Below are 25123 nucleotides of genomic sequence, written 5' to 3'. Positions count from 1 at the left end.
GCTTCTTCTTTGCTGTCATCTCCTACTTCTAGATCCCTCCTCCTTCCTACTTCAACTGCCTCCAAATGGGCAGTAAGGATCCTGATCTCCTCTCGCAATCCTTCTTCTGCTGCTCTCCGAGCACCTCTTCCATGACCTCGTCTTCCTACCTCCATTTCTTAGGCCAATTCTAAATCCTGCTCTGATACCACTATGATGGGACCAGCCCGTAGTTCCACGCAATAATGCTAATCAAATAACACAATGCACTAATCAATACGTAAATGATTAAACAGAGATTTTATGGCTTAACAATGGTGATTAGCAGTTAATTGTTGGATGGTTCTGGACTTCGTTTGGGTGGCATTTATGACTGACATTAATCTTGCTATGATGGCGGTCCTTACCTTGGTTATCATTCTCCCGCTGCTTGGTCTACGCCAAAACCTTGTTTACCATGTCATTTGTTCATTTTTGCACTTGTAACTTTGCTGCATTGAGGGTTTGGTCTGGAAGTGATTTTTTGGCTATGGATGGATGGAAATGAGCCACAGACTCTGCATGCCCTGGCTATGGGCTGTGCTACTTTCTAGTGTGGCTCTGTCGCTTGTCCTCGTGACTGGTTTGCTCGGCTCCTTGGGCACAAAATGGTGGTTTGCTCGTTCATGTAAGAAAATGACCACTATAATTGTCTGTTTAGCTACTCAACTGATATTTGTTCCGCTGTTCTCATTTCTTTGTGGTTCTCCTGCTTGTTAAGTTTAACAAATAGTGTGCATGCTATAGGTCGCAGCTGCGGTGACCTCCTCCTACTCGCAATTCGCTCCAAGTAGCCTATCACTTCATGATTTATTTTTCTCCTTATCTTTTCCGGTTCTAACAAAAATTGTTCCTTGGTCTCAGGTTGTCACCGTGGATTGTGGCTCAGTTGATTTTCATTCTTCCCGCACGGCTAAACCTACAGGTAAATTTTGTTCTCATTGTGTATACAGTTCATTACCCTTCGTTTTCCTTTCACTGTTGACAGTTGGGCTGACAGTCTTGCTCTGTTTTGATTGCACAGGTCGCGGGTTTTCTCCTTGACGTGGTTGGTGTGAACACCACGACTCCTTCCCGGTAGGCTCTGCCACTGTTTGAACTTGTTTTTATTGTTAGTCTCTGTCGATTTTGTTGGACTGAGTCCCAGATCTTGTCTATTTGGAACTTCTTTGTTGTCGCTATGCGACCTGGCTAGTTTGATACAAACCCTCATTTGTAATCCACAGTTGTGTAATTGTTAAACACTGTTTTGGAGCTTGATACAAGCCCTTGGTTGTATTTCGCAGTTTTGGAATTGTCAAGCTCTGTATAGGAGTTAGGCCGTCCAAAACCCTCGCCTAGGGTTCTGCTGGTTCATTTGGTTCCTTGGCTGTTCGTTGGGTTATACCTGGACTCTATCATATGTATACAAATATTTTTTTTTTGGAATGAAAGGAAATACATTGTATTCAGTTGTATTTGTTACCTCTATTTTGGATTTGGTTACTCAGCGTTTATTTACTCGTTCTTGGTTGAACTGTTCGAAACGTGCCTAGTTCTTTCGGCCGTGTACTCCATTTGTTGTTTGCAGCCTTCGTGCTGGGAGTTCTCGTGCAATTTTCCTTGTCTACCTTCTGTTCTTTAGAAGAGAAAATAAATGAAAGAGTATGCATGCACAGTATCTGCTTATTTTGGTTTATTCAATGACTAGGAAAACGTAGATAAACATTTCAATGACTGTTACAGATGGATTTTAATGAAAGAAAATTATTCTCTGTCTTTTATTACTATACTCATATGTTGAACCCCTCAGAATGATTTACATTTCGTATTTGTACTTGTTTGTCCACAGTTACCTGAACTGTGCACAATTACGTTTCATTTGTTTATTCTATTAGTTACATAACTATTAATTCATTTGGTTCTTCTTGCACTGCAAGATTTTACATTTGACATGATTGTCCTTTTTTGTTCTAAAATGGAAGAAACAGTTATAAGATAATTACTCACTAAAAGACAGACAATTGTGACAGTGACCCTAACTAACTGTACTGTTCCCTAACTAATAAGGAAATTAAAAAAAACAACAAGTCCCTACATTCTACTTTGACCAATTAAACATAAAGAAACCAAATACTGATAAATCTTTCCACCTCGGCGGAGACCAACACTTGGTCATGGTGCCCTTAGCTAGATGCTCCTGCATCAGAAATTTTGATTTTTCTTGTTCTGAAATTTTATCAATACTGTAAAATCATAAATGGAAATTACAAAAAATTGATATATTGATTTTTATTTTTTTGAAATTTTATCAATACTATAAAATCATGAATGAAAATTGCAGAATTTGAAAATTGATATACCAATACTGTAAAATCATAAACGAAAAGTGCATAATTTGAAAATTGATAATTATGCACGGAAAAAACTCATAAATGAAAATTAATGAAAATTGATAATTTATTTCACAAGCAAAACTTCCAAAAGAAAAAGCAAACCTCATGGCAGTTCCACAATCCGCCATCGGTTAATCTCCTACCAAAAAGCCGCCATGGGTTAATCTCCTGCCAAAATGCTACATGGGACTCAAACGCCTCAGCAGAAATGTGAAGTCAGATTTCTGTTGAAGCCAGCGGAGACGGGGCAGAGGAAGCTAGCGAAGATGGGGCAGAGGAGACCAGGTTGATGAATGGTGATGATAATGTGAAGCCAACGAAGATATGGCCGATGAACAGTTTATACCTCAGCGTGCCACTTGTATCCTAATGCTAGCCATTTGTATCATTTTGCTTGTGACACCGGGACAATTAGTTTAGTGCTGGCCACTTGCATCATTTTTCTTGTGACACAGGTACAATTAGTTTAGTGCCAAGGCAGCTTTGCAAATAGATATGCTCATCAATCTCTCGATTTATTATCTATTATATATTTCAATTACCGTAAAATAGTTTCTTGCCTGCACTCATCCACTTAGCATAGGTAATTCATTCACTATAATATTTAATGTTTTCAAATGTTTTCAATTAATGCTAGTATTAGTTCACATTGTTAACCGAAATTTCGAAATGCCTAGTGAAAAGATGAATATAGCCCATGATTTTATCCTCCCCCAAATAAGACTATCAAACTAATTCATATTAAAAAAGTTTAGCTATTCATAAAAGTAACTAGTTATTTGTCATAATAAGGAGGTTAAATAAATGTTAAAGTAAATCATATCGATTATTATAGTCCCTTTCCATTTCCAAATGGCAAGGACTAATAAGTGAAAGTCCATTTCTTCAAAAATATTGATAAAATTATATTATATATGACATTAATAAAATTTAACACAATATTTTAAATAAATATTTTATAATATTTTAAGAAGCGATTTTAAAATTTTATTAAATTATATGTCAATCACTATGAATTTATGTTTTGAAAATTTACTATTTTTTTAAATGATCGTAACTCATGTATCTTAATGAAATGTATTTTGTAAACAAAGTGATAATATAATTCAAATGCAAAAGGTATGTCATATAATGGAGGGAAATTTATTATATTTTGAGGTTATGTGATAATAATAGTTTTTTGAGTGTAAATTATTGATATTTTTGTAATATAACTTAATTTAATATTTTTATCTTACATTATATTTTTTGGTTGGTTAAAATAATTTTATTAAAGTTTTGAAAAGATATGTCGTATAATTTATATGTTTCATGTTTTTTCATGTTCATTCTGATCGAATTTGTTATCAAGGTGAGCAGTGCAAAAACAGAGAAGATAATACCATTTCTTACATGAGTTCTAAGGGGGGAAATAACGAGATAACCCAAACCACTAGAAAAACCAAAAACAACCGACATATGACATATCAAGGTTGATGAATCGTTGCATGACCAGCACCCAAGGCCCCAGGGGAGTCCTCGCATTCATGAATGTGGAAATCAATGTGGGAAAGTCTTTATTCAATCTCATCCAACTACTCACTAGAGCGGCATTGACTGTTGCACACAAAAATAAGAATGTCCACAATATCCCCATTGTTGAATTGGATGTCATTGATGTATGCTATGATCTCATTTTTATCATCATATCTCTACTGACACATGACCTCCAAGCCAACCTCTAGGTCGGCAAGGATATCACGAAGATGCTCTACAATGGAAGCCAATAATGGTGGCTTCTCCACTCGGTTCAAAGACTCAATGTGAATGTGTGACACTTCACCTTCCATTTCTGCAATCCCCTCCACATCATCATCCATTTACTTCGAACAAATAACCTCCTCCTTGGTTGGCCCCAAGGCCCAACTCCAAGGCTAGTGCACCATCATTGGGAAAGCATACCCTTCCAGCTAAAAAGGCATCAATTCTTTAGAATGAAGGAAGCATCTGAACCACACCCATACTTTTGACTATTCCAACTCAACTAGGAGGGTGCACTTATCCCATACCCACAACGACCATAAGCATTATCAACATGCCATCTATGACTCAAATTGCCACCAAACCTAAAAAAGGAGTCCTTGGTAGTGCCTCCTATGAAAGAGGGCCACATAATTCTGCCTCACGAGACCCCCAAAACCATATTTTCACTCAGAGCATCACCCTCCCAGTAAAGAAACAAGACTAGGTCCACCAGTCACTGATTAGAAGCATAAAACAGTTAATAATTAAGATTGAAGGAGGAACCTCCACTTACCAAAATTCCAGCAATGGCTTGAAAACTATGACCATGGCCGACTAATGTGACTTAATTAGCCCTACAAATGTTTTGTTTTGAACAACCCGACTCCTCTTTCCTACATTCCAAACCATTGTGCAAGTCACCTAAATAGGGCATGCACTATGCACATACCTCCTCTGGCCTAACCATTTCAAATTCAAACCAACGAGACCAACATGGACACAGATAATAAGCCTATGCGCACTCATTGAAATATATATATATATATATATATATATATATATATATATATATATATATATTTGTGTGTGTGTCTGTCTGTCATATCAAATGACTATTTTATATTTATAAAAAAACTTAACGAAATTCTTTTGTGAATAATAAATTTATTTCCATTTTTATATATTAAAGTATTAATTATTATATCTTTGATATATATATATATATATATGAATACCCCTGCTAAAAATGTAATAGCATAAATTTAAATATAATTTTAAGGAGTGTGCAACATAATATGTGATGGTAAAAATTTAAAAGCTGTATGCAAATGATTATATGTAAAGCTTATATTTATTTTATTTAGATTATATATATATATTTTTTATGTATAGCTATAAATTATAGATGATATATTTCCATTTCAATATTTAAAAATGAAAATATAATTTGTGCTAAGTGAACTATTCAAATCATGAGAAATTAGTCAATTACGACTACCTCTCATGGAAATGGTCATACGTGAATGACTTACTTAACGCAGTTGAATCCCAAAATAATATATAATATAATGCACTACTTAAACCCCTATACTTGTAATCATATTCGTAAGTATAATTCTACTATCTTAAAAAAAACCTTGTGTGGGTGTGGAATTCTCATTTGAAACACGGAGCTATAGCTTTTCAAGAACGGTGAAGCCGCAGACCTGTCCATAGCCATAGTGAAAACCTCTCCGCCTAGGCCTACACACGGTATTGTTTTGGTTACTGTTACGTCGAAGACGCTGTAAAATTTAAATCCAATAATCTTTTTATCGAAATTAAAATCTAACCACGAAGATAATTTTTTATTGCTTTTAGGCCTCCGTTAAAGCTTGTTTGTGGAGCCCTCACACACATAGACGTCATCAAGCAAGTACATAGTCATTGTATCAGGATGATCAAGCCAAATGTTTTGGATTGGGTTAGCCATGGAGCAATTCCTACTTGACAGGGGTAAAATGTTGTCTAAATGGATATCATGTGAAATTTTAAAAGGAGTACCATCAGGGTAAAATGTTGTCTAAATGGATATCATGTGAAATTTTAAAAGGAGTACCATCAAAAGGGTTTGGTTAAAATGAATTTTGTAAATTGACGTAAGGGTTGTTTAATTTAAAAAAAATGAAAAGTAGTCTATTTTTTTTTATTGAGAAGGTGAAAGGCTTTTTTTTCTTAATTTTTTTTTATTAAATGCGTTTCAAGATTACAAATGATAGATATATATTAAATAAATTTTCTTATTTTTTTCAGAGATTTGGGATAAATTATTTGGTGATTGAGTATAAAAAAAGTTAAAAGTGAGATTAGTGTAGTATCTATATTTTTCTAGGGTTTTAATCAAATTCAAAATTAAGCAGAGGTTTTTTAATCGATTATGAGATGAGGATATTATAGAATGTATGAAATAAAGATGATGTTTTTTTCCGTAAATACTAAGGCACAAACAAGGTCAACAATGGTAAGCTTAGGATTCTTAGGTGGAAATTTGAAATTACAGAAATGAGAGATGTTGATTGTAGTCATGATCTTTTGCAAAAGACTTTTATGATTCTAGGACTGTCTATGATCGATGTCCATCATAATCCATGTGAAATTTGTATCCTTTCAAAACTCCAAAGAAACAATTTTCCAAATGTTGTCACCTAGAGAGACAAAAGTCCTATTGAACTAATACATATACACCTTTGCGGTTTAATGAAAATCTTGTCAATAGGAAGAATTTTTTTACTTTATAACTGGTATTAATGATTTCAACCGAATGACATGGGTCTTCCTCATAGAAAACAATTATGATACATTTGAAAAGTTCCAAGAGTTGAATCCCATGGTAGAGAAGCAAAGTGGCAAGAAAATTTAAGTATTAAGATCATACAGAGGAGATGAATATGATTCCAAAGGGATTGCAACTTACTTAATAGATGAGGGTATCAAGATACAATTTACAATAAGGTACACTTCATAGAAAAATAGAATAGAAGAAAGAAAAAACTAAACCATCATAACTATGGAAAGATGCATGTTCTTTCCCTTTTTTTCCTCTTTATGGGGTAAATTGTATTTCCTTCTAAATTATGGATTAAAAGATAATATTGAGAAATATTAGGCCATTCTCTCTCTAGGGAGACCAGAAAAAATACAAATGTTTAGTCTCCATAGAGAGAAAAGAGATAATTGAGTACTAAGATAATCAAGTTTTTGTAGAAAATGAAAAGATGGCCTAACCAACCTTGGAAATAAATTGTAGGATAGGAATACATGTTGAGCATAATCATGACATAAACAAAGAAGAAAGATCAAATTTTTTTGATGCAACCTAAATGGGATCTTTATTTTCACTTAAAATCCCTCGAGCCGGGGGTAGGATGTTGTGGTGTTATTCAATGTGCTCCATCTGTTGGCCCTGGTCCTTTGTATGGATGAAGGTGCTTAAGGGAATAGAGGAAATCTAGTAAATCCTCATTTTGATCCAATAGGGTTATTCCATGGACGAGCTTCATGTGCTAATAGAGATAAACTGTCTGGATATATTGATTGAAACATTTGTGAGTGTGCCCAGTGTGTAGTACCCAATCGACCATATTAACAAGAACCTCTATGTTTGAGAGCAAGGAAACTTTTAGGGGTGAAATTTCGCAAATGGGCTATTTTTTGGACATTTTTTGAAACAAATATTCACCAATTTCATTAAAATATCACCTATTTCATATATATATATATATTAAATGGATGAAATTCACCAAAACATTACCAATTTTAATAGTAAATTACATGTTTTTTATTGAATATTCGCCTACATTCTATACTTATGAACTTTCAAACCAGAATAGTTGCCTACAATACTATATATAGGAAAAATAATAAATCCTTAAAAAATACCCTGCCTGTAAGAGGTGCCCTCTCCCTAAGCATGGGTTAGTTTCTCTTGGTTGGGTCCCTACATGAGGTTGTGGAAGTAGGAGGTGCATTCTTCAAGGTAGTTGTGCATATGTGTGCTACCCTCATTGCCCATTCTTGATAGTAAGTCACACCTCCACGGATACGAGTGCACTAATGAGGCATGGAGGGAGGGTCAGAAATGATAAGTGAGCTAAGAACTAGGGAAGGGAAAAGGAGTTGGGAAATTTCATGGGGTAGCCATGTAGTAGGGACACAGAGAATGGAGACAATGCTACATGAGCCCCAACCTATGGAGACTGCATGTAGTGTCCAAAGAAGGATGGAAGGAAGTTAGCCAAAGTGAAGTAGAGCAAAGATAATGATACCCGTCAGAGACAATGACCAACAACCTAGGCCTAAAGATAGAAACCCTAATAAGGGAGCAAAAAGAGTGTAGAAATTCGAGCAAAGGAATACAGATAGAGGAGCATAGGGGGATAAGCATAAAACCTAAGGACAGAAGAGGGTGTGCAAAGAGAAAGAAGGATACTAGGCCGGGAGGAAGGTAGTGATGTTGCATCCGAATCTTGCTGCCAAGAATGGGTATATAAACTCTGGCAGTGAAAAGGCATTAGTGCATGGGCTTTTGGATGGATTTCTAAGCTACAAGATAAAAGCAAGTGCAAAACGTGGAAAACAAATTGAATGCTTTTATGGCCACAATTCTCATCCATGCGCTTATTTTGCACGGCAAAGTTTAGAGTAAAGGTTAAAGGTCTATGATAAGAGTTAGAGTCGTGGTCATTTAAGAGATCAATGTTTACCAAAGACCATGAATACACGTCATCTAATTGGAGTTTGACCACATATCACGCTATTACAAATTTAAAAGTCTTAAAAGATATAAAATGAGACTAACTCTATTCCAAATAATAAATTTTCAATTAAATCATCAAAATTTCTTATAAACTTACAAACTATAACAAAATTACAAATAATTTAAATATCAAAACGCAAATATTACAAATATAAATAAGAAAAATTGTTATCATTATCCACATATATAAATATATCGTTAACCTTCATCCTTTAAGATATATTTGTATATTCACATACACATATTATAAAGATTAAATAAAAAATCCAAAAAAAATTATGAGTGTGTTAGGGTGAAGAAGTGTTTAAACTACTTGAATTACAAGTAAGATTTTATAGGTTTTTTTTTTAACTGAAAAGATAGATTAAAATAAGATTGAAAATATAAAATTAGAATAAATTAATTATAAATATTAAATATAGTAATTATATATAAATTTTTAATTTATTTAATTATTTATTAAAAAATAAATAATAATTACCATAATCTTTATAATATAAAAATTACTAATAACGTACATATAAATTTTATATATTTTAGATGATCAGAGTTATTGTGAACCGTTGTGAAAATTAATATTCAGATTATATTTATGTATATAAGCTATATTTTATAGATTTAAACTTCATTTCGATTAAACTAATCATATATATATGATGAGGTGACGTATTCCTAACATTTACGTGTTAACCTTAATCTTCAATTTAAATTTGAATGTAAATGTCTATATATTGAATTTAATAATTAAAAAACACTCGTTAATAGATTCTCTTTGATAGAAAATGTTTTAGATTCATATTGTAATTTGAGAGGTACTTGAGTATATGATTTCATTTTCTTCGCGGGGAGGATAGTTGGTACTTGAATTTTTTCGAATCGAAACGTTTGACACGTGGATTTCAATTTATGACATGCTAAAATGGTGTCATAGAGATATCACCATTAATACGACCGGAAGAGTTCGCCATTTTATTTTCTTTGAAGTTCAGTTTCCCGTATCGAAACTTCGACAATAGCATGAAGTGGTTATAGTCATAGATACGGAAGTCACTGTTGGGTTTTGAATTCGCAGCTTACGTTTGCCTATCTCCCTCCAGTCAACGTGCGTTCCTTAAGCCATGATAAAAACATGCGCAAAGGAATTTCAAATTCTAATCAGCAAGTGCGACGAAACGACAGTAAGTACAGAAGGGTGGATACTATAAGAAAGCCACGGCATTTGCCAGACAGGATCAGAGCAGAGGCAAACAGCACCAGTGTTGTTGGTTATTTGAGGAGGCAAAGGTGAGTCCTGGCTGCAAAAATGAGGAATCAAATTAGTATTTTGAGTTGCATGCTGTTGATTGGAATACTCCGCTGCGTTCATGGCGGGCCGCCCAAGCCATTTGGATCAAAGCATGGAGAGGAATTTATGGGACGGAAGATAGGGGCACCGGGCATTCTAACTAGATCAAATTTTCCCGTCGAGAAAGATGAGAGCAACGTAGCTAAAATAGTTCAAGAGTAAGTAAATCGCTCACCGCAACATTCCATTTTCCTAATCTTTTCTTATTTGATGTTGGAGGTTGAATTGAGAATGCTTCATATGTGTATTCAAACAGAAGCAGAAGCATTATTAACAACAGTACAAGAGGAGGAGAGGAGCTGAGCGTGTTGTCATGTGCAACGGGTAATCCCATCGATGACTGTTGGCGGTGCGACCCCAATTGGGAGCGCAACAGAAAACGGCTGGCAGATTGCGGCATTGGATTTGGCAAGGATGCCATCGGAGGCAAAAACGGCAAGTTTTATGTCGTTACGGACCCCAGTGATGATGCCACGAATCCATCCCATGGTACACTGCGTCATGCTGTGATTCAGACGGAGCCGCTGTGGATCATCTTCCAGAATGACATGCTCATCCAGCTCAAGGAAGAGCTGGTTATTAACAGCTTCAAAACAATCGATGGACGAGGCGCCAAAGTCCACATTGGTAAGGGCCCATGTATCACCATAAAAGATGTGACAAACATCATCATTCATGGCATCCACATTCATGAGTGTAAGCGTCTACGAAACGCTATGGTAAACACCTTTCCTCTGAATAGAAAAATAAATCATGGCGATGGGATTTCCATCTCGACAGCGAGGCACATATGGGTGGACCATTGCTCTATGTCTAACTGCGAAGATGGCCTCATTGACGCAGTCAAGTCATCCACCTATATCACCATTTCCAACAATTATTTCACTCGCCACAACAAGGTGAGCAGACATATGCATTGCACTTCACTCTATTTTGTTTGTTTTCTTGTAGCTTGACAATGATACATAAGTGGGTTGGTCTGTTTTTTTCCTGTGGTAGGTCATGCTATTGGGTCACAGTGACAGCTACCTTGACGACAGAGTCATGCGGGTGACGGTTGCACTCAACCATTTTGGCGAAGGTCTCGTGCAACGAATGCCAAGGTGAATGATTTAATTATTATTTCATTCAACGAATTTCCATATTGTTTTGCATTATGCTGTGAAGAAAGAGTATGAAATGGCTAGTATATTATCTACCGATTAAGTTTAAATGAGTATCGTTTTGCATTTTGCTGTGAAGAAAGAGTATGAAACGGGTAGTATATTATTTACCGATTAAGATATGAATTTAATTAAATGAATGTAAATGTAGGTGCCGATTTGGATACTTCCATGTATTTAACAATGATTACACTGAGTGGGAAATGTATGCCATCGGTGGAAGTTCAAACCCCACCATTTTGAGTCAGGGCAATAGATTCATGGCATCTGCAAATCCCTTAACTAAAGAAGTAACCAAGAGGCAAAACGCCACAGAGACTGAGTGGAAGAAGTGGAACTGGAGATCAGAAGATGATGTGCTGCTCAACGGTGCAGAGTTCACGTCGTCAGGTTCACTGGTGTCTTCCACGTACGCAGCCGCATACAGTGTAGTACCAAAGAGTTCAGCCGTTGTGGAAGAGATCACCAGGAACGCAGGCGTGCTCTCCTGTAACAAAGGAACTCGCTGCTAACTGCAACTTCTTATTCACCACTATCACACCTGAATTTGAATTTGAGTACCCTCAAACATTATTTTTAGTTTCAAAATTAAATTGGCTCTCTTCGAGTATCCTTATTCTTACTGTTCTCATTCCGAAAAATTGACCAGCGCCCCTTTGTAATGCTTGCAATAATTTAAGCACCCTCAATTATTATTATTTTTTTCAAAATTGGCTCTCCTCAAGTATCCTTTTTCTTACGCTTCTCATGACCAAAAATTGATCAGCGTTCCTCCTCTGCAATGTTACCAAAAATTGATCTAGTAATTTTGGTTAATAATTATGATAAATTATTTTTCCCAATAAGCTATCCATAACATTTATCTCTTATTCATTACTTTTTCAACTCCTGAGATTCATGTTTATTTCAAAATACAAAACTTAACAATCTTTATAAACATTATTATTTAGAATTTCATTTAATTATATATATCATTTTTTATAATTTAATTATATATAATTTAAATAATTTATAATTATAATAATAATTTATTTTTAAAATTATTTTTACATTACATATGAATGAATTTTGATAGGTAAAAAAATCAAAATAAAATTTAAATTAAAAAATATATATTATAAATAATTTAATATTCAATAATTTAATAATAATTAATTAAAATTGTCCAAATGACAATGAAAAGAACTAGTATTTTGAAAATATTAAAATTAATAGTAACCATTAATTTTGAAGGGTTAAAATTCTTCACTAATATATATAATAAATATAATAAAACTTATAATTATAAATTCATAGACTACAATAATATTAGAAAATACATTAGTTAACGTATATATTAATATGCTTTTTAACTAAAGATAATTATAATAATAGATTTTCATATCTAAAATAATTTTCATTTAGCTTTTTAAACGATCTATATATTTAATGTGATTATTTGTAGGTTTATATTAAAATTTTAACAATTCCCTTTATTTTCATTAAACGTATTTGTACTGAGATATTAATCTCAACTTGACATGACATTTCAATGTGAAGAGTGTTGAGGGCGAACAGAAGTTTGGAGGCGTATTGTGTTTAGTTGCTTCTCGTAATCATGAAACTTTCAAAGACTTGACCTCCCACATCAAAATATGATTACGTGCATCCGCTAAGCCGCAAGGTAAACAGGTGCCATCGAGTACAACCCTTAACCCAACGTTAACCGACAGTGAAACGATGTGCAAAAGAAAATCAAACTTCAGCTTATCGTACGAACGGAAGAAGGCACAAAAATACAAACTGATTTTAAATTTAACAAATAAATTGAGTCTCACCTAATTTATAATTTATTTATTTTTCACCTAATTAACATGTACAAATTGTTTTATGAGACAGAGTGGCGTCCGTACTTTGCAAAAATAATAAATCCAAGTCACTGCGTAGGCGTTCAAAACATTCAGAGGCGCATTGACATGAATTTGATACCTCAAAAAGGATACTGCAGTGTTATCAATGTTCATGCTAGAACATACACACATGTTATATAAGACAAAGATAAACAATAAATAAAAATGAAGTATGTCTTATATAAAAACCAATGTTAGATATAACAAGAAAAAACAAAAATTAATGTAAACATTATAGTTGTTTTTTTAATTATAAAAATATTTAAAACATTAATAGATTTAGAGTCATTTTTTTGTTTTTTATTATATTATAATTTAGTCCGTATGGAAAATATTTCATTCTCACTCTAAACAATAAATGAAATATTTAGTTGTTCATGTGAAGTAATATAATATTGTAAAAAAATATTATATTTTCAATTTTTAATGTGAAAAAAGACTTGTAATTTTTTATACAAAATTGAAATATAATACTCCAATAATAATAATAATAATATATAAATCATAAATAAATTATTACAATATTTTAAAAATATAATAAAATTGAAAAGAGAATAATGGACATTGTGATTTATAAAAAAAAAATGAATGCACATGTTAAGGAATATAATAATAACGATATAATACTCGAATAATAATAATAATATAAATATAAATCATAAATAAATTATTTCAATATTTTAAAAATATAATAAAATTGAAAAGAGAATAATAGACATTGTGATTTATAAACAACAAAATTTGAATGCACACGTTAAGGAATATATATATATATATATATATATATATATGAAAATTAGAAAATTGTAAACTCTTAGGATTAAACATTTAAATATTTGCATTATTAGTCCCTGCAATATAGCAATAGACTTGGGTGTTGACCAATCCAAGTTATAATGCTAAACTTTGATTTTTTTTTCAATATTATTTTTCAAACATTTGATTGGACCATAATAGGGAGTTATCAATTTGCAGTTTTTCTAAAAGCATTACATCCACTTAAACCTCATGACCCCGCTTTTAAGTATATTCTTCAATAAAGTTGGTCTAAACTCTAGCACAAATTTCTTGAAATTGTTTTACGTTTTGGCGCTCTTTTAAGTATATTGTTCAATAATGTTGGTCTAAACTGTAGCACAAATTTGTTGATATTTTAATTTTAACGCTACGATGCGACATTTGTTTTACATTTTGGCCCTCTTTTAAGTATATTGTTCAATAAAGTTGGTCTAATCTCTAGCAAAAATTTGTTGAGATTGTAATTTTATAAGTTGACTTATTTGTTTTACATCTTGGCCCTCTTTTAAGTATATTGTTCAATAAAGTTGATCTAAACTCTAGCACAAATTTGTTGAAATAGTAATTTGAGGTTGTGTTGTCTACACAATCCAAGTGTGGAAGAGGACTTTCAAAGGTTTAATTCATTTACCATTCAAAAAATGTAATTTAGAAAGTGAAAAGTTACACACAAGTACACACCATGTATAATTTTTCGTTTCTTAAATCACATTTTTTAATGCATAAGTATATATAAGAATGATATGTCCATCTTAACCACATATGAGTAACACACAAATAAAATGTCAGTCTTAAAGGAGAAAGCATTTCCTCAAATTTTAATCTTTTTCAACCTATGATAGATTTATAGTTAAAATTGATATACATTAATTTTCACATGTCAATCCGATATTAAGCATGAAAGTAGTTATACATCTACCTTATAGTAAGTATTATAGTATTCAAATCCTACAACTTAAGAAGCAAGTATACATGTTTATCTACCCACTCTTTGTATATAATGTTGAAATAAAATTATTTTATTTAAAGTGTAAAGAATTAGACATCATTTTTATAGCAAGTTGTAACATGTACTGATTCTAACTATTTCACACAAAAAAAAATGACTGCAATGTTAACACATAGTACCGTTATATTATTTGGCAAATGCAACATTATTAAACCGATGATTTAAATGTACCAATCTTCATAATTATGAATCTCATAATAAATGAATTGATTGTATTAAATGTACCAACTTTAATATTTGGCTTTCGATTTGGGTTTAGTTAATACATTGGATCTCTTTTGGATTATGTACCATGTCCTTATGCTGCGAATACATACGCACTTGGCACATTGCAAGGTTTTGAGTTTAAGGTTTATGATGGTGATGTTACATGTTACTTTACCCATGGCCTCATCTCGAATTTCCCACTCCATTGGTGGCCTACACTTGCCGATGACCAATATCGTTGATCCTTTAGCACTTAATCCAACAATTGTGAGGGTAAGGGAGCCCCTAAACCCTGTTTACCCTCCATCATTTTGCATTGCAGTCGCCAGGGTTCTGCTCCGCCTCCTCTGCAACTAGTTCCCTTCGTCTATGCCCCAGAGGGTTTATGCTCTGTCAAATATATGGCAAGGTTGATGTTTCAAGTTGGCTATGAACTAGATGGGGGTATTGCGGGTCTATTCTCATCAGTTTTATGCTAATATTACCCTTCCTTTTTGGTTTTCCATTAAAAAGCAACCTTGTTTACCTTGGTTACAGATATAAATGGAAAATTAGTGGTTCTACTACAGACATTTCTCTTCTTCGCAGAAATTTCCCAAGTAGTTAAGTATCTCAGGTTTTTGCATTTTCATGTTAGCTTTCCGGTTTGGTTTCCATGGGTTCATTTATCATTCGAATTATTAATGCCCTTTGTGTTATTACATGTGTATGGTTTGCACATGGTGAAGGATCTTCACTCCCTGACTTGACTTCTGGTGGCGCTGCTGATGGATGTCATGGTCATTCTCCACAACGCTTCGACTTCCAGGTGCTTAATAACTTCTTCGGTGTAAGCTTGAGACAATTAATGGCTTGGCTTTTGTAGTCTTATGAATTCAAACCTTAACCACACTCCGAGGGTTGGGTTTCATTTGTGTTTGGTTTGTTATGACTCTAGGCTTTGTCCCATTTCGGTTATAATCTTTCTCAGTTCTCCCTTTTGGGTTTTTCTCATAGTAGAACCTCTTTTATGTATCATGTTGAATCTTTAGTTGAAATTATAAGAGGATTTCTCCTCCATTTGGTGGTAATATAAGGTCTCTACGACCTGGAACTTGGGTTTTTAATAGTTTGTTTATATTTATATATATTGGACTAATAATTGTGTATCATATATTTTTGTTTTCCTTTAACATTATGGCAAGGTTCAAATGAATCTTAAGTTATTTTGTCTCTTATGATTTCACTTGAAAGAATAATAATAATTGAGATTCATTTTAATTTCTTATTACTGCACCTATAAAATTAATAAATTAGCCATCTTGGTTGCCAATTTATTGTTGGTTTTCAGCTCAGAACCGTTCTCAGCTATCCACCACAACTAACCTGCAAGAATAAATCTGAGAATAGTTTTGTCCTAATGTATCAATAGTATTTTCTTTTGTGCTGTGTTTATCTTTCACTCTGTAGAACCATTGGTTGCTAGTTTATTATGACAATGTTTTGTAAGATAGTCGACCCACATGGGTTCTCATTTTGGGGTTTCCTACGATGTAGGTTCTTTCAGTTCTAAATTTTCCAATAGAAATATGTTATACGTATTCCAATATTATGTTATGACTTTATACAAGCTATTTGGAGGAATGGAATACATGGTTATTACTTCTCCATAGCACCCGTAAAAATCCTTTATTGATACTGAAGTAAGACGGATAGAAAATCAATTATATGTAAATCTAATTATACATGCTATCTTTCCTTTCATTAGGCTTTTTGAATACTCTAATAATATACTACTCTATCTTTATAGGAATCAAATAGAAATCAAAGTCTACCTTTGCCGAAAGCTTCTATTGACTTATGTAAGAAAAAAATCTTTTGGAATCTAGAATATAAAAAATTTAATCAAAACCTTCCTAAACCCCTTACCAGTGTATGATTGAACTCATTGGAAAGGAAAATCATCCTCCCAACCATGAGTTAGGCAATTACGTCCTGGATCTCCCTCGGGTTCCTTGCTCCAAAACAGTGATTTTGTGTAGTTGAAGATACTTAATGAACCTCAAGACTTCTGCATCCAGTTCAGATCTCAACTATTTCACCAAAGGAGTTTCACTGTTTTCACAACCACCTCAAGAACAACCTTAGGCCAGCATTACTCCAACACGGTGAGATTGTTGCTGGTCTTTCCTAACACTTTTCCACATAGAAAACATAGTCCTCCTCGAGGAGAAGGTAGAGGGATCATGTAAAATTGTTTCCCTCAACTGTTTTGGAGATTCTTGGAATTCTTCTTTAGCGTTCTTTTAACAAAAAAGTCTAATTACTTATCCCTTTTTGTTTAAAGAAAGAAATAAAAAAATAGGTCACTTTAATATTTACAATAAGTAATCTAAATTAACGTGGTAAATGTTGCACTCAGTAGTGTTACACAAGTAAAAAAAATTCAAATACACATCGAATCCTAACATAAATACAATATAAAATAACAAATATAAAAGAAATCAAAGCAATTAAAATGTGAATAATTTAAAATAAATTACAATATCCTTAACAAAATAAAATAAATAGATAAAATATATAATTGTATTTAAACAAGTGTTGTATGGAAAATACAAAATATAGAATGAATAGTTAAATTTAATGTAACTATGTAAATAATTTTTTTGGTTAAAATATAACTAAAATAAGAATATCATTATTTATTTATAAAATTTGTATAAGATGATTGAATTATTTATACTAAAAGGAAAAAGAGATTTAGATATTTTAGAAAGAAAAATCATATGTATAGTTACCAGCCACATATTAAAGAATTGACAGTATTATCCTAAAATATATTCATACTATCCTATATATATTAAGTATTAATAATGTGAAAATCAAATTCATATATATAGTTAGCAACTATATATTAAAGAATTGACACTATTATCATAAATATATCCATAAAAGTGCAATTGAAGATATAACTATTTCATAAACTAAAAAATATGCCATTTACATTATATATTTGATTCTGACACACTTGAAAACTAAGTATTCACCATGTCACTAGAAGTATCTTTAGGGTATACTTATATTATATTATTTTATTTTTTTGTTTTAATTTTCTCGACTTTCAATATCACGGTTTACATAATACTTCACGACAAGATGATCACCAGTTCAACTTCCCACCACAATCTCTTTTCTTATTTTCAATTTAGACATAAACATCAGATTTTTACATTTTTCTAATATTTTAGATTCACAAAACTATAATTTTTTATAATCAAAATAGAACTAATACGAAATCTGCCATATATATATATATATATATATATATATATATATATATATATATATATATATATATATATATATATTGTGAACTTAGGCATTACTACTTTCTATATTATGATATTAAAACTTCTTACATCTTTCTTATGTTCTAGGTGGCTAGCCTGCCCGTAGGAAACCAGACAACCACCTGTCAGCATTATATCCAGACCAAAATTTGAAAATGTTCATCTCCTTGGTTCTATCATATTTTTTCTTCCGAACTCTACTAATTATTCTATCTATTAGTCTATGATAAAACATCCAGAAACAGTTCCTTTACTACAGTACTTCAAACAAAACTATCCAAGAAACCTGCTTCATCAGTCCTCATCTGAGGAAATAACAGGGGTGGTCGCCATGGCACTTGTACCAGGAGTCATGTTCTTCTGCTACAAAACCCATTTCATCTCCCACAACATTTATTCCATTTTTCACAGAATTAGATTATTGCACGAGCCTTGGATCTAAACCTCAGCAATTTCCTTAAGGAGAGTGGAATTTATATTTTCCAATTCTTCCTGTATCTAACTCCTTAGCTGCTCCTCCCTCTGCTTCCTTTCCTCCTCTTCTTCCTCCTGGACTGCCTAGTTCATTTCCATAGCACGGGCTACCACATGCTTCATAATCCAATAATGTTGGATCAACTTATTAAATAGAGAATTGTGGCTTCGAGTATTTCCTGGGTCTGGTACTAAATCCTCCCATTCACCCCAGGGAGTCTCCTTGTTCGAGCTGATGTATCTTAGCTCCTATTCCCACCCATTTATCTATTCCCGGGTTTCAGGGGAATTCCTAGTCATGTAAGCATTTATCATATCCATTCTCTGCTTGACCTCTGGTTTCCTTCCTCGATGCTTCGGGTTACTTCTCGATCCATCTTCCTAGGTCTGAACTTGTTTCTCTTTCTTCAGAGCCATCTTGCTACTTGCCTGGAACTTGTTCTTGATTGTGTTTTGCCTACCTATCAAGACAAGAGACCACAAGTCAGTAACTCTATTGAGAATTTCTACTTCAACCCACTCACTTACCCCCGTTGCATTAATTTGGTGATTCCAAGTTTGCTTATGAGAAGAGGTCCCGGACCACTCTGCAACCTGCCCTGCAAGTTAGCCCCTTTCCTTCCATCCACTCTCTGCTTCTTTGTACTTCCCTCGATGCCCCTCTTGTTGGTTTTCTATGTAATTATCCATAATAACTCTTCTCCCCGAATGTCGGGGGAAACTGCTTTCCCACCTTTTTTCCAATGGAGTTCTACTCTTGGTCTTCCTTGAATTGCCCATATGGCAGACAAGGTCATGGTTCCTGTGGCCAAAAGGAATCCCTAATCTTCCCGACTTAGCTACCCTCCCCACCCTGCAGCCTTCCCTGGGCTTGGGTTTTTCCTTCCTCAAAGAACCATAGTTCTTTCTTCCTAGGACACCAACATATCTGGTGGAGTAAAGACGTTTCTTCCCATATCTGGGAATGCCTATTACCTCCCTACGTCTGCCTTTCGACTTCGTTTTCATGGACATCTCTGAGGAATAACAGAAATTCCTACGTCTAGCTATCTCTAGAGCAGCAGGACAGGAGAATGAATCTACATACCACCTTTCCTCGTCAGTGCCAGAGCTTTGGTCTGAACTCTGCGCCTTACTGCCACCTTTCATCGTTCCCTCCTACTTCGTGCTTTGCCACATGTAAAATCCTGATGCCACCTCAGGCCCTTGTTTGTATACTCCCCTCCATCCTTCCATCCTTACCGCCACCTGTCCTTTTCCTTTCTCGGCTCTCGTCCCCGAGTCCTTTCCTCGGGATTTGTCTCCACCTATCTGACCACTTTTACTCGTCATAACTACTACATTCTCCCGGCTTCTCCTGCCGTACCCTTTCTGTACTACTGTTGCCACTTGCCATCCCTTCGCAGCCTCTTGTCCCAACTCCCCATGCTCCCTCCAATTCCTTTCTTAATGGCGTCTCGGTTCTCTCTTCTGCCCTTTCAAGTGACCCTACCTTGCCCTGCCCCGTCAGCTGCCCTGCTTCGTCATTTGCATCGCCCTTGTCCTTTCTCACGATTATCCTATCTGTCACCACCCACTGTGATCTTTCCCTGCATCTACCACTTACTAACTTTTCCTGGCCATTCTCCTTGGAGTTGCTATTGCCACCCTTATCGATGTTGAGAAGTTTCTACAACTGCTCTCTCTCCTCCAGGAGTAGGAGCTTCATTCCTCCACTGTCTATCAACTTTCCCTTGTTCCGACTTCCCGAGTTCGCTAACCAGTCTGCTGGTTGATTTCCTGAGCGTCTTACATGGGTGGGGATCAGATAGTCTATTCTGGTAATAAGTTTCCCTATTTCGCTGATTATCCACGCTGTTCGCCAACTCCTACTTATTTTTTCTATTGGTTTTTTCTGTTGCAGCTTCTTTAGCATATCCACCACCAATTTTGAGTCTCCTTCAATTTGGAGTCTTAGAAACTTTTCTTGAATCGCAATTTCAAGGCCGCGCTTCAACGCGTGTAGTTCCGCTTCATTGTTGGTCACCTCCCCATAGTCCATTGAGAAAATTCTCAAGGTTTTTCCTCTGTCATTCCTAAAGACCCCGCCAATTCCTGCTTTTCCCAGGTTGTTTTTTGCCGCCCTGTCAAAATTTAATTTTGCAAATCCTTGTGGTGGATGCCTATACTATTTGATTTCTTCAACCTCTCTGAATTGGTCCTTGCATCGGTAACTGTCTACCATGCTTTGGGTTAATTCTAGCTGCTGCAAAATCTTCGCCTCTGTTTGTATAACCTTCCAGTCCTCTTCCTTCCATCATTCTGTTAGAATTGTTTCTCTCATGTTCTTGATTGTTTGTTTCCATATTTCTGTTGGGGTTCACTTCTCTTCTTTGAAGATCACACTGTTCTGTTCCTTCCATATGTTCCAAAGCAAGAACCCAGTGGACAACATCCATGCACGATTTAACACCAGATTTTGGTAAGGTTTCCTCGGCCAGTTTTCCAAGGTGTTTTTGATATTTTGTAAGTTTCTATAGCAGCGCTCAAACATCTGATAATCCCTGATCCACAGGGTGTTGCTGACAATGCATCTGTTCATAAGGTGTTCTATCGTCTCCTCCTGTTCATTGTAGAGTGCACATCGTGAGGGTCCCTACCTCCATTTTCTCTGTAATTGATCCCAGGTAAGTGCCTTACCATGAAACAAGATCCATAAAAAGAAAGTGACTTTCGGCCAGTGTTTTATTTTCCATAAGTTTTTCCATTTCTTTGTCTTTGTCTGTTGATTCTCTTTTGCTTTTAAGTAATACCCTTCTGGTATAGAAAGGGTTCCTTATATTTAGGTTCCCCATCCTAGGATATCTTGCCCTATTTTTACTGCCACTTTTCAGGATGCCATTTCTCTGTGGTAATCATCCCATCTTTCAGTGTCGAAGGCCGCTACCCAATCCTCCTTCTGCTTCCAATTGCGCCAATATTCCCCTATACCTAGTTTCCAAAATTTTCTGACCACATCACCCTCTGCCTGGGAGGTGAATGGTTGGATGAATTGAAAGGCTTCCTTATGTAGAAGTTTTTCTCATTGTTGCCAGGATTCCTCCCAGAACTTAGCTTTGTCCCCTGCTCTTATCTCCCAAAAACTGTATTCTCTTATCAACTCTTTATTACTCCTCGCCAAATTCCATATTGCGGAGCCTTTTTCCTCTATTTGACTTCTCATCTTGTCTTTTGGTTTCTCAGCAGCCTCATATTTCCTCTCCCAGATTGTCTTCCATAGGTCTTGGCCACCTTGTGTCCACCTCCTCCAGAGCTTCGCCCCATCACTTGGTTGAGTATGTATGGGTCTCGCAAACCTAAGCCTCCATCTTTGCTTGGCTTGCTTAGCCAATCCCAAGAGAGGAGAGTCCATTTTCTGGTTTTACTGGTTCCCTGCCATAAAAATTTCTTGAACATGGCTACTAGTTTTTGGCTAATGGATTTGGGAATGGCTTGGCGAGATATCTAATAAATTGGGATGGATTGTATTACTTCTTTTAGAAGAATTATTCGACTCGGGGTGTTCAAAGACCGGAATGTCCAATTGTCTATCTTTTTCCTGATCTTACTTATTAGAGGTCCCCAGTTAGTGACCATGTATTGGTGCTCGTTAAGCATGATGCCCAGATACTTCGCTGGGAAAATTCTGATTCTGAATCCCATTGTTCGAGCAAGAAATCTTTGGGCCACTACCTGTGTATTAAAGAAAAATATTTATGATTTCTCTTTATTGATCTCTGTCCCAGATGCTTGGGTGAACTCAGAGAGGATTTTTAAGATCTGTTGGGCTTCCTTAAGCGAGGCTTGGCCATAAAACATTACGTCATCCATGAATTGTTGGTGTGTTAGGGGGAGATCAATCCCACAAATTCTTAGTCCCTTTAGCTGTTCCCTGGCTAATTGTGCTTTCACCAGCCTACCCAGTCCTTCTGCTGCTAGGATGAATAGAAACGGGGACAGGGGATCTCCTTGTCTGAGCCCTCTCGAAGGGTTAAATGCTTCGGATGGGGTTCCATTCAACATCACTGACATCACCCGTGTGCTCACCATTGACAGGATCCATTTCACCCATCTCTCATGTAATCCGTGAGCTTTGAGGATGCGTTCTAGGTACGCCCAACTAAGGTGATCATAAGCCTTTGCCATATCTAATTTAGTTAACATGCCTTTATTTCGAGAGTTTTTCAGAGAGTGGATTACCTCTTAGGCGACTATAATTCCATCTGTTATCTACCTTCCTTTTACAAAACCAGTTTGTTTCTGTGCAATGAGGTTGGGCAGAATTGGCTTAAGTCTATTCACCATAATTGTAGCTAATATTTTGTACACTACATTACACAGAGATATTGGTCTGAATCCCTGAGGTTCATCTGAGTTTCTAGTATTTGGAATCAATGCCAGGAAGGTGGCATTAAGGCCTGGATGCATACGCTTTGTACACCCTGATTCCTCCACTAGGTCCACCAGGTCCTTACTCATAAAACTCCAGGCGGCTTGGTAAAATTCAATGGTAAATCCATTAGGTCCCAGGGCCTTATTCTTCACCATTATGTTAACCACTTCCTCCACTTCTTCTTTTCTGATTACCCTGAGTAGAGCCAGATTTTGTTCTCTGGTTACTTTTTTAGGTATATGTTGACATACTCTGGCGATTTCCTCTTGTCTGCTAATGTTTGGTTCTGTTAGGATCCCTTTGAAATACTCCACCAGAAGCTTCTCCATTTCTTCTTGTTCCAGCACTCTGTTTCTTTGACTATCTTTTAGTGAAAAGATTCTGTTATGTTGTCTGTGGTTCAACATTGCTTTGTGAAAGAATTTGGAGTTCTTCTCCCCTTCTTAGAACCATTGTGCTCCTGATTTTTGTTTCCATCTAATTTCTTCTTGCTTTCTTGTTTCCTCTAATTGATTAATTATCCTTCCTTCCTCCTCGGCCAACTCCTCACTTCTTCCTCCTTCAATGATTTGTTGTTGAATTCCTTCCATTCTGGACTATAGTTTCCCTTTCTCTTTTTGAATGTTTCCAAATTCCTCTTTGTTCCACTTCTTTATTTTGCCCTTTATGTCTTTGAGTCTAATTCGGAACGTGTGCATTTTGTTTCTACCTTCCACTCCCATTTTGCTTTCTTGCCACCAGTTTTTTACTTTGGGTATGAATTCTGGATCTCTTAGCCAAAAGGACTCTAAACGAAATGGTCTCTTTTTATTCTAAATGTTCATAGCTATTTCCAGTTTAATTGGCCAGTGGTCTGACCCTGTAGAAGGGAGGATGGAGGCTTCGTAGAAGATGTCCATACCTATTATATGTTCAGAGACTAAGAATCTATCTAATCTTGACGCTATTTATTTGTTCCCACCTCTTCTATTGTTCCAGATGAATTTCCAATTTATTGTTGGTATGTCTATCAATCTTAAATCTGTTTGGACATCTCTAAATATTTCCATCTCTGGGTCTTCCTTCCTTATTACCCCTTTCCTCTTCTCTTTATAGGTTGTCATATTGAAGTCTTTTGCAATAATTCACCTTTGCTCCTAGTGCATATTCTTTAGTTTTTGCAAGTGACTGAGGAATAGGCCTCTATCTACCGGAGTGTGGGGCCCGTAGACTGCTGACACTATAACCCATTCACTTTGCCCAATGAGTCTGAATCTTCCGGTCAGGAATCTGGGCATTCCTATCCACCAGTCTGATAGGACTTCTGCTGGGTTCCAAATTACTGCTATCCCTCCCACACTTCCTTTAGCATCTATGGTTACTTGCTCATATCTCGGATTTATTTTATTGAGTATTTCCTCCATCTTCTGGCCTGAAATTTTCATTTCTTGAATAAGCATGATCTGTGGTTTGTCTTTCCTCAATATTTCCGCTAAATGTCTTTGCTTCCCTTTGCTGTTCAAGCCTCTAATATTCCAGGATGTCAAAATCATTGAGGGATTTGATTTATGTTTTGAAACACCACTGAAAGCAGAATCACTCTCCCTGTGTTTACTAGCATTTCCCCCATTAGTTGGATGGAGTCTTTAAGATTTTTCCTTTCTCTTTTTTTTCCCGCCCTTGACTTGTCCTTGTTGATCTGTTTTGCTATCCTTCTGGCTCTCTTGGTGTTTTTTAGGCACTACTTTACCTTTTTCCTATTTAGCTATATACTGTTGGAAGGTTTCCGCATACAACCTTTTCTGGTCTTCTGGGACAAATCACTCAT

General features: G+C 35.2%; 1 protein-coding gene across 1 annotated transcript; it reads left to right on the top strand.

Moving 5' to 3' along the window:
* The first annotated feature begins 522 nt into the window (after positions 1-522).
* On the top strand, positions 523-11847 carry LOC149159447 (putative pectate lyase 18). Its single transcript, XM_089434317.1, has 8 exons — positions 523-704; positions 883-943; positions 1043-1095; positions 2631-2754; positions 9764-9975; positions 10293-10935; positions 11036-11139; positions 11351-11847. Exons 1-8 carry the CDS (start codon positions 523-525, stop codon positions 11709-11711), a joined length of 1740 nt encoding a protein of 579 aa, XP_089290443.1. The 3' UTR covers positions 11712-11847.
* Positions 11848-25123: the final 13276 nt, after the last annotated feature.

Source organism: Pinus tabuliformis, chromosome 5_2 (genome assembly GCF_031772625.1).
Source record: "Pinus tabuliformis cultivar Carrire ecotype Pingquan chromosome 5_2, CPIR1, whole genome shotgun sequence".
Taxonomy (NCBI): domain Eukaryota; kingdom Viridiplantae; phylum Streptophyta; class Pinopsida; order Pinales; family Pinaceae; genus Pinus; species Pinus tabuliformis.
This window is presented reverse-complemented; position numbering and strand designations above follow the sequence as displayed.

What these genes read in the sequence shown, in the direction of transcription:
- LOC149159447 (XM_089434317.1), top strand. Translation starts at nt 523, where the DNA reads ATGAGCCACAGACTCTGCATGCCCTGGCTATGGGCTGTGCTACTTTCT. An exon ending in CAACTGATATTTGTTCCGCT is followed by an intron (nt 705 to 882) that starts GTTCTCATTTCT and finishes CCTTGGTCTCAG; the next exon opens with GTTGTCACCGTGGATTGTGG. An exon ending in GGTTATTTGAGGAGGCAAAG is followed by an intron (nt 9,976 to 10,292) that starts GTGAGTCCTGGC and finishes GTATTCAAACAG; the next exon opens with AAGCAGAAGCATTATTAACA.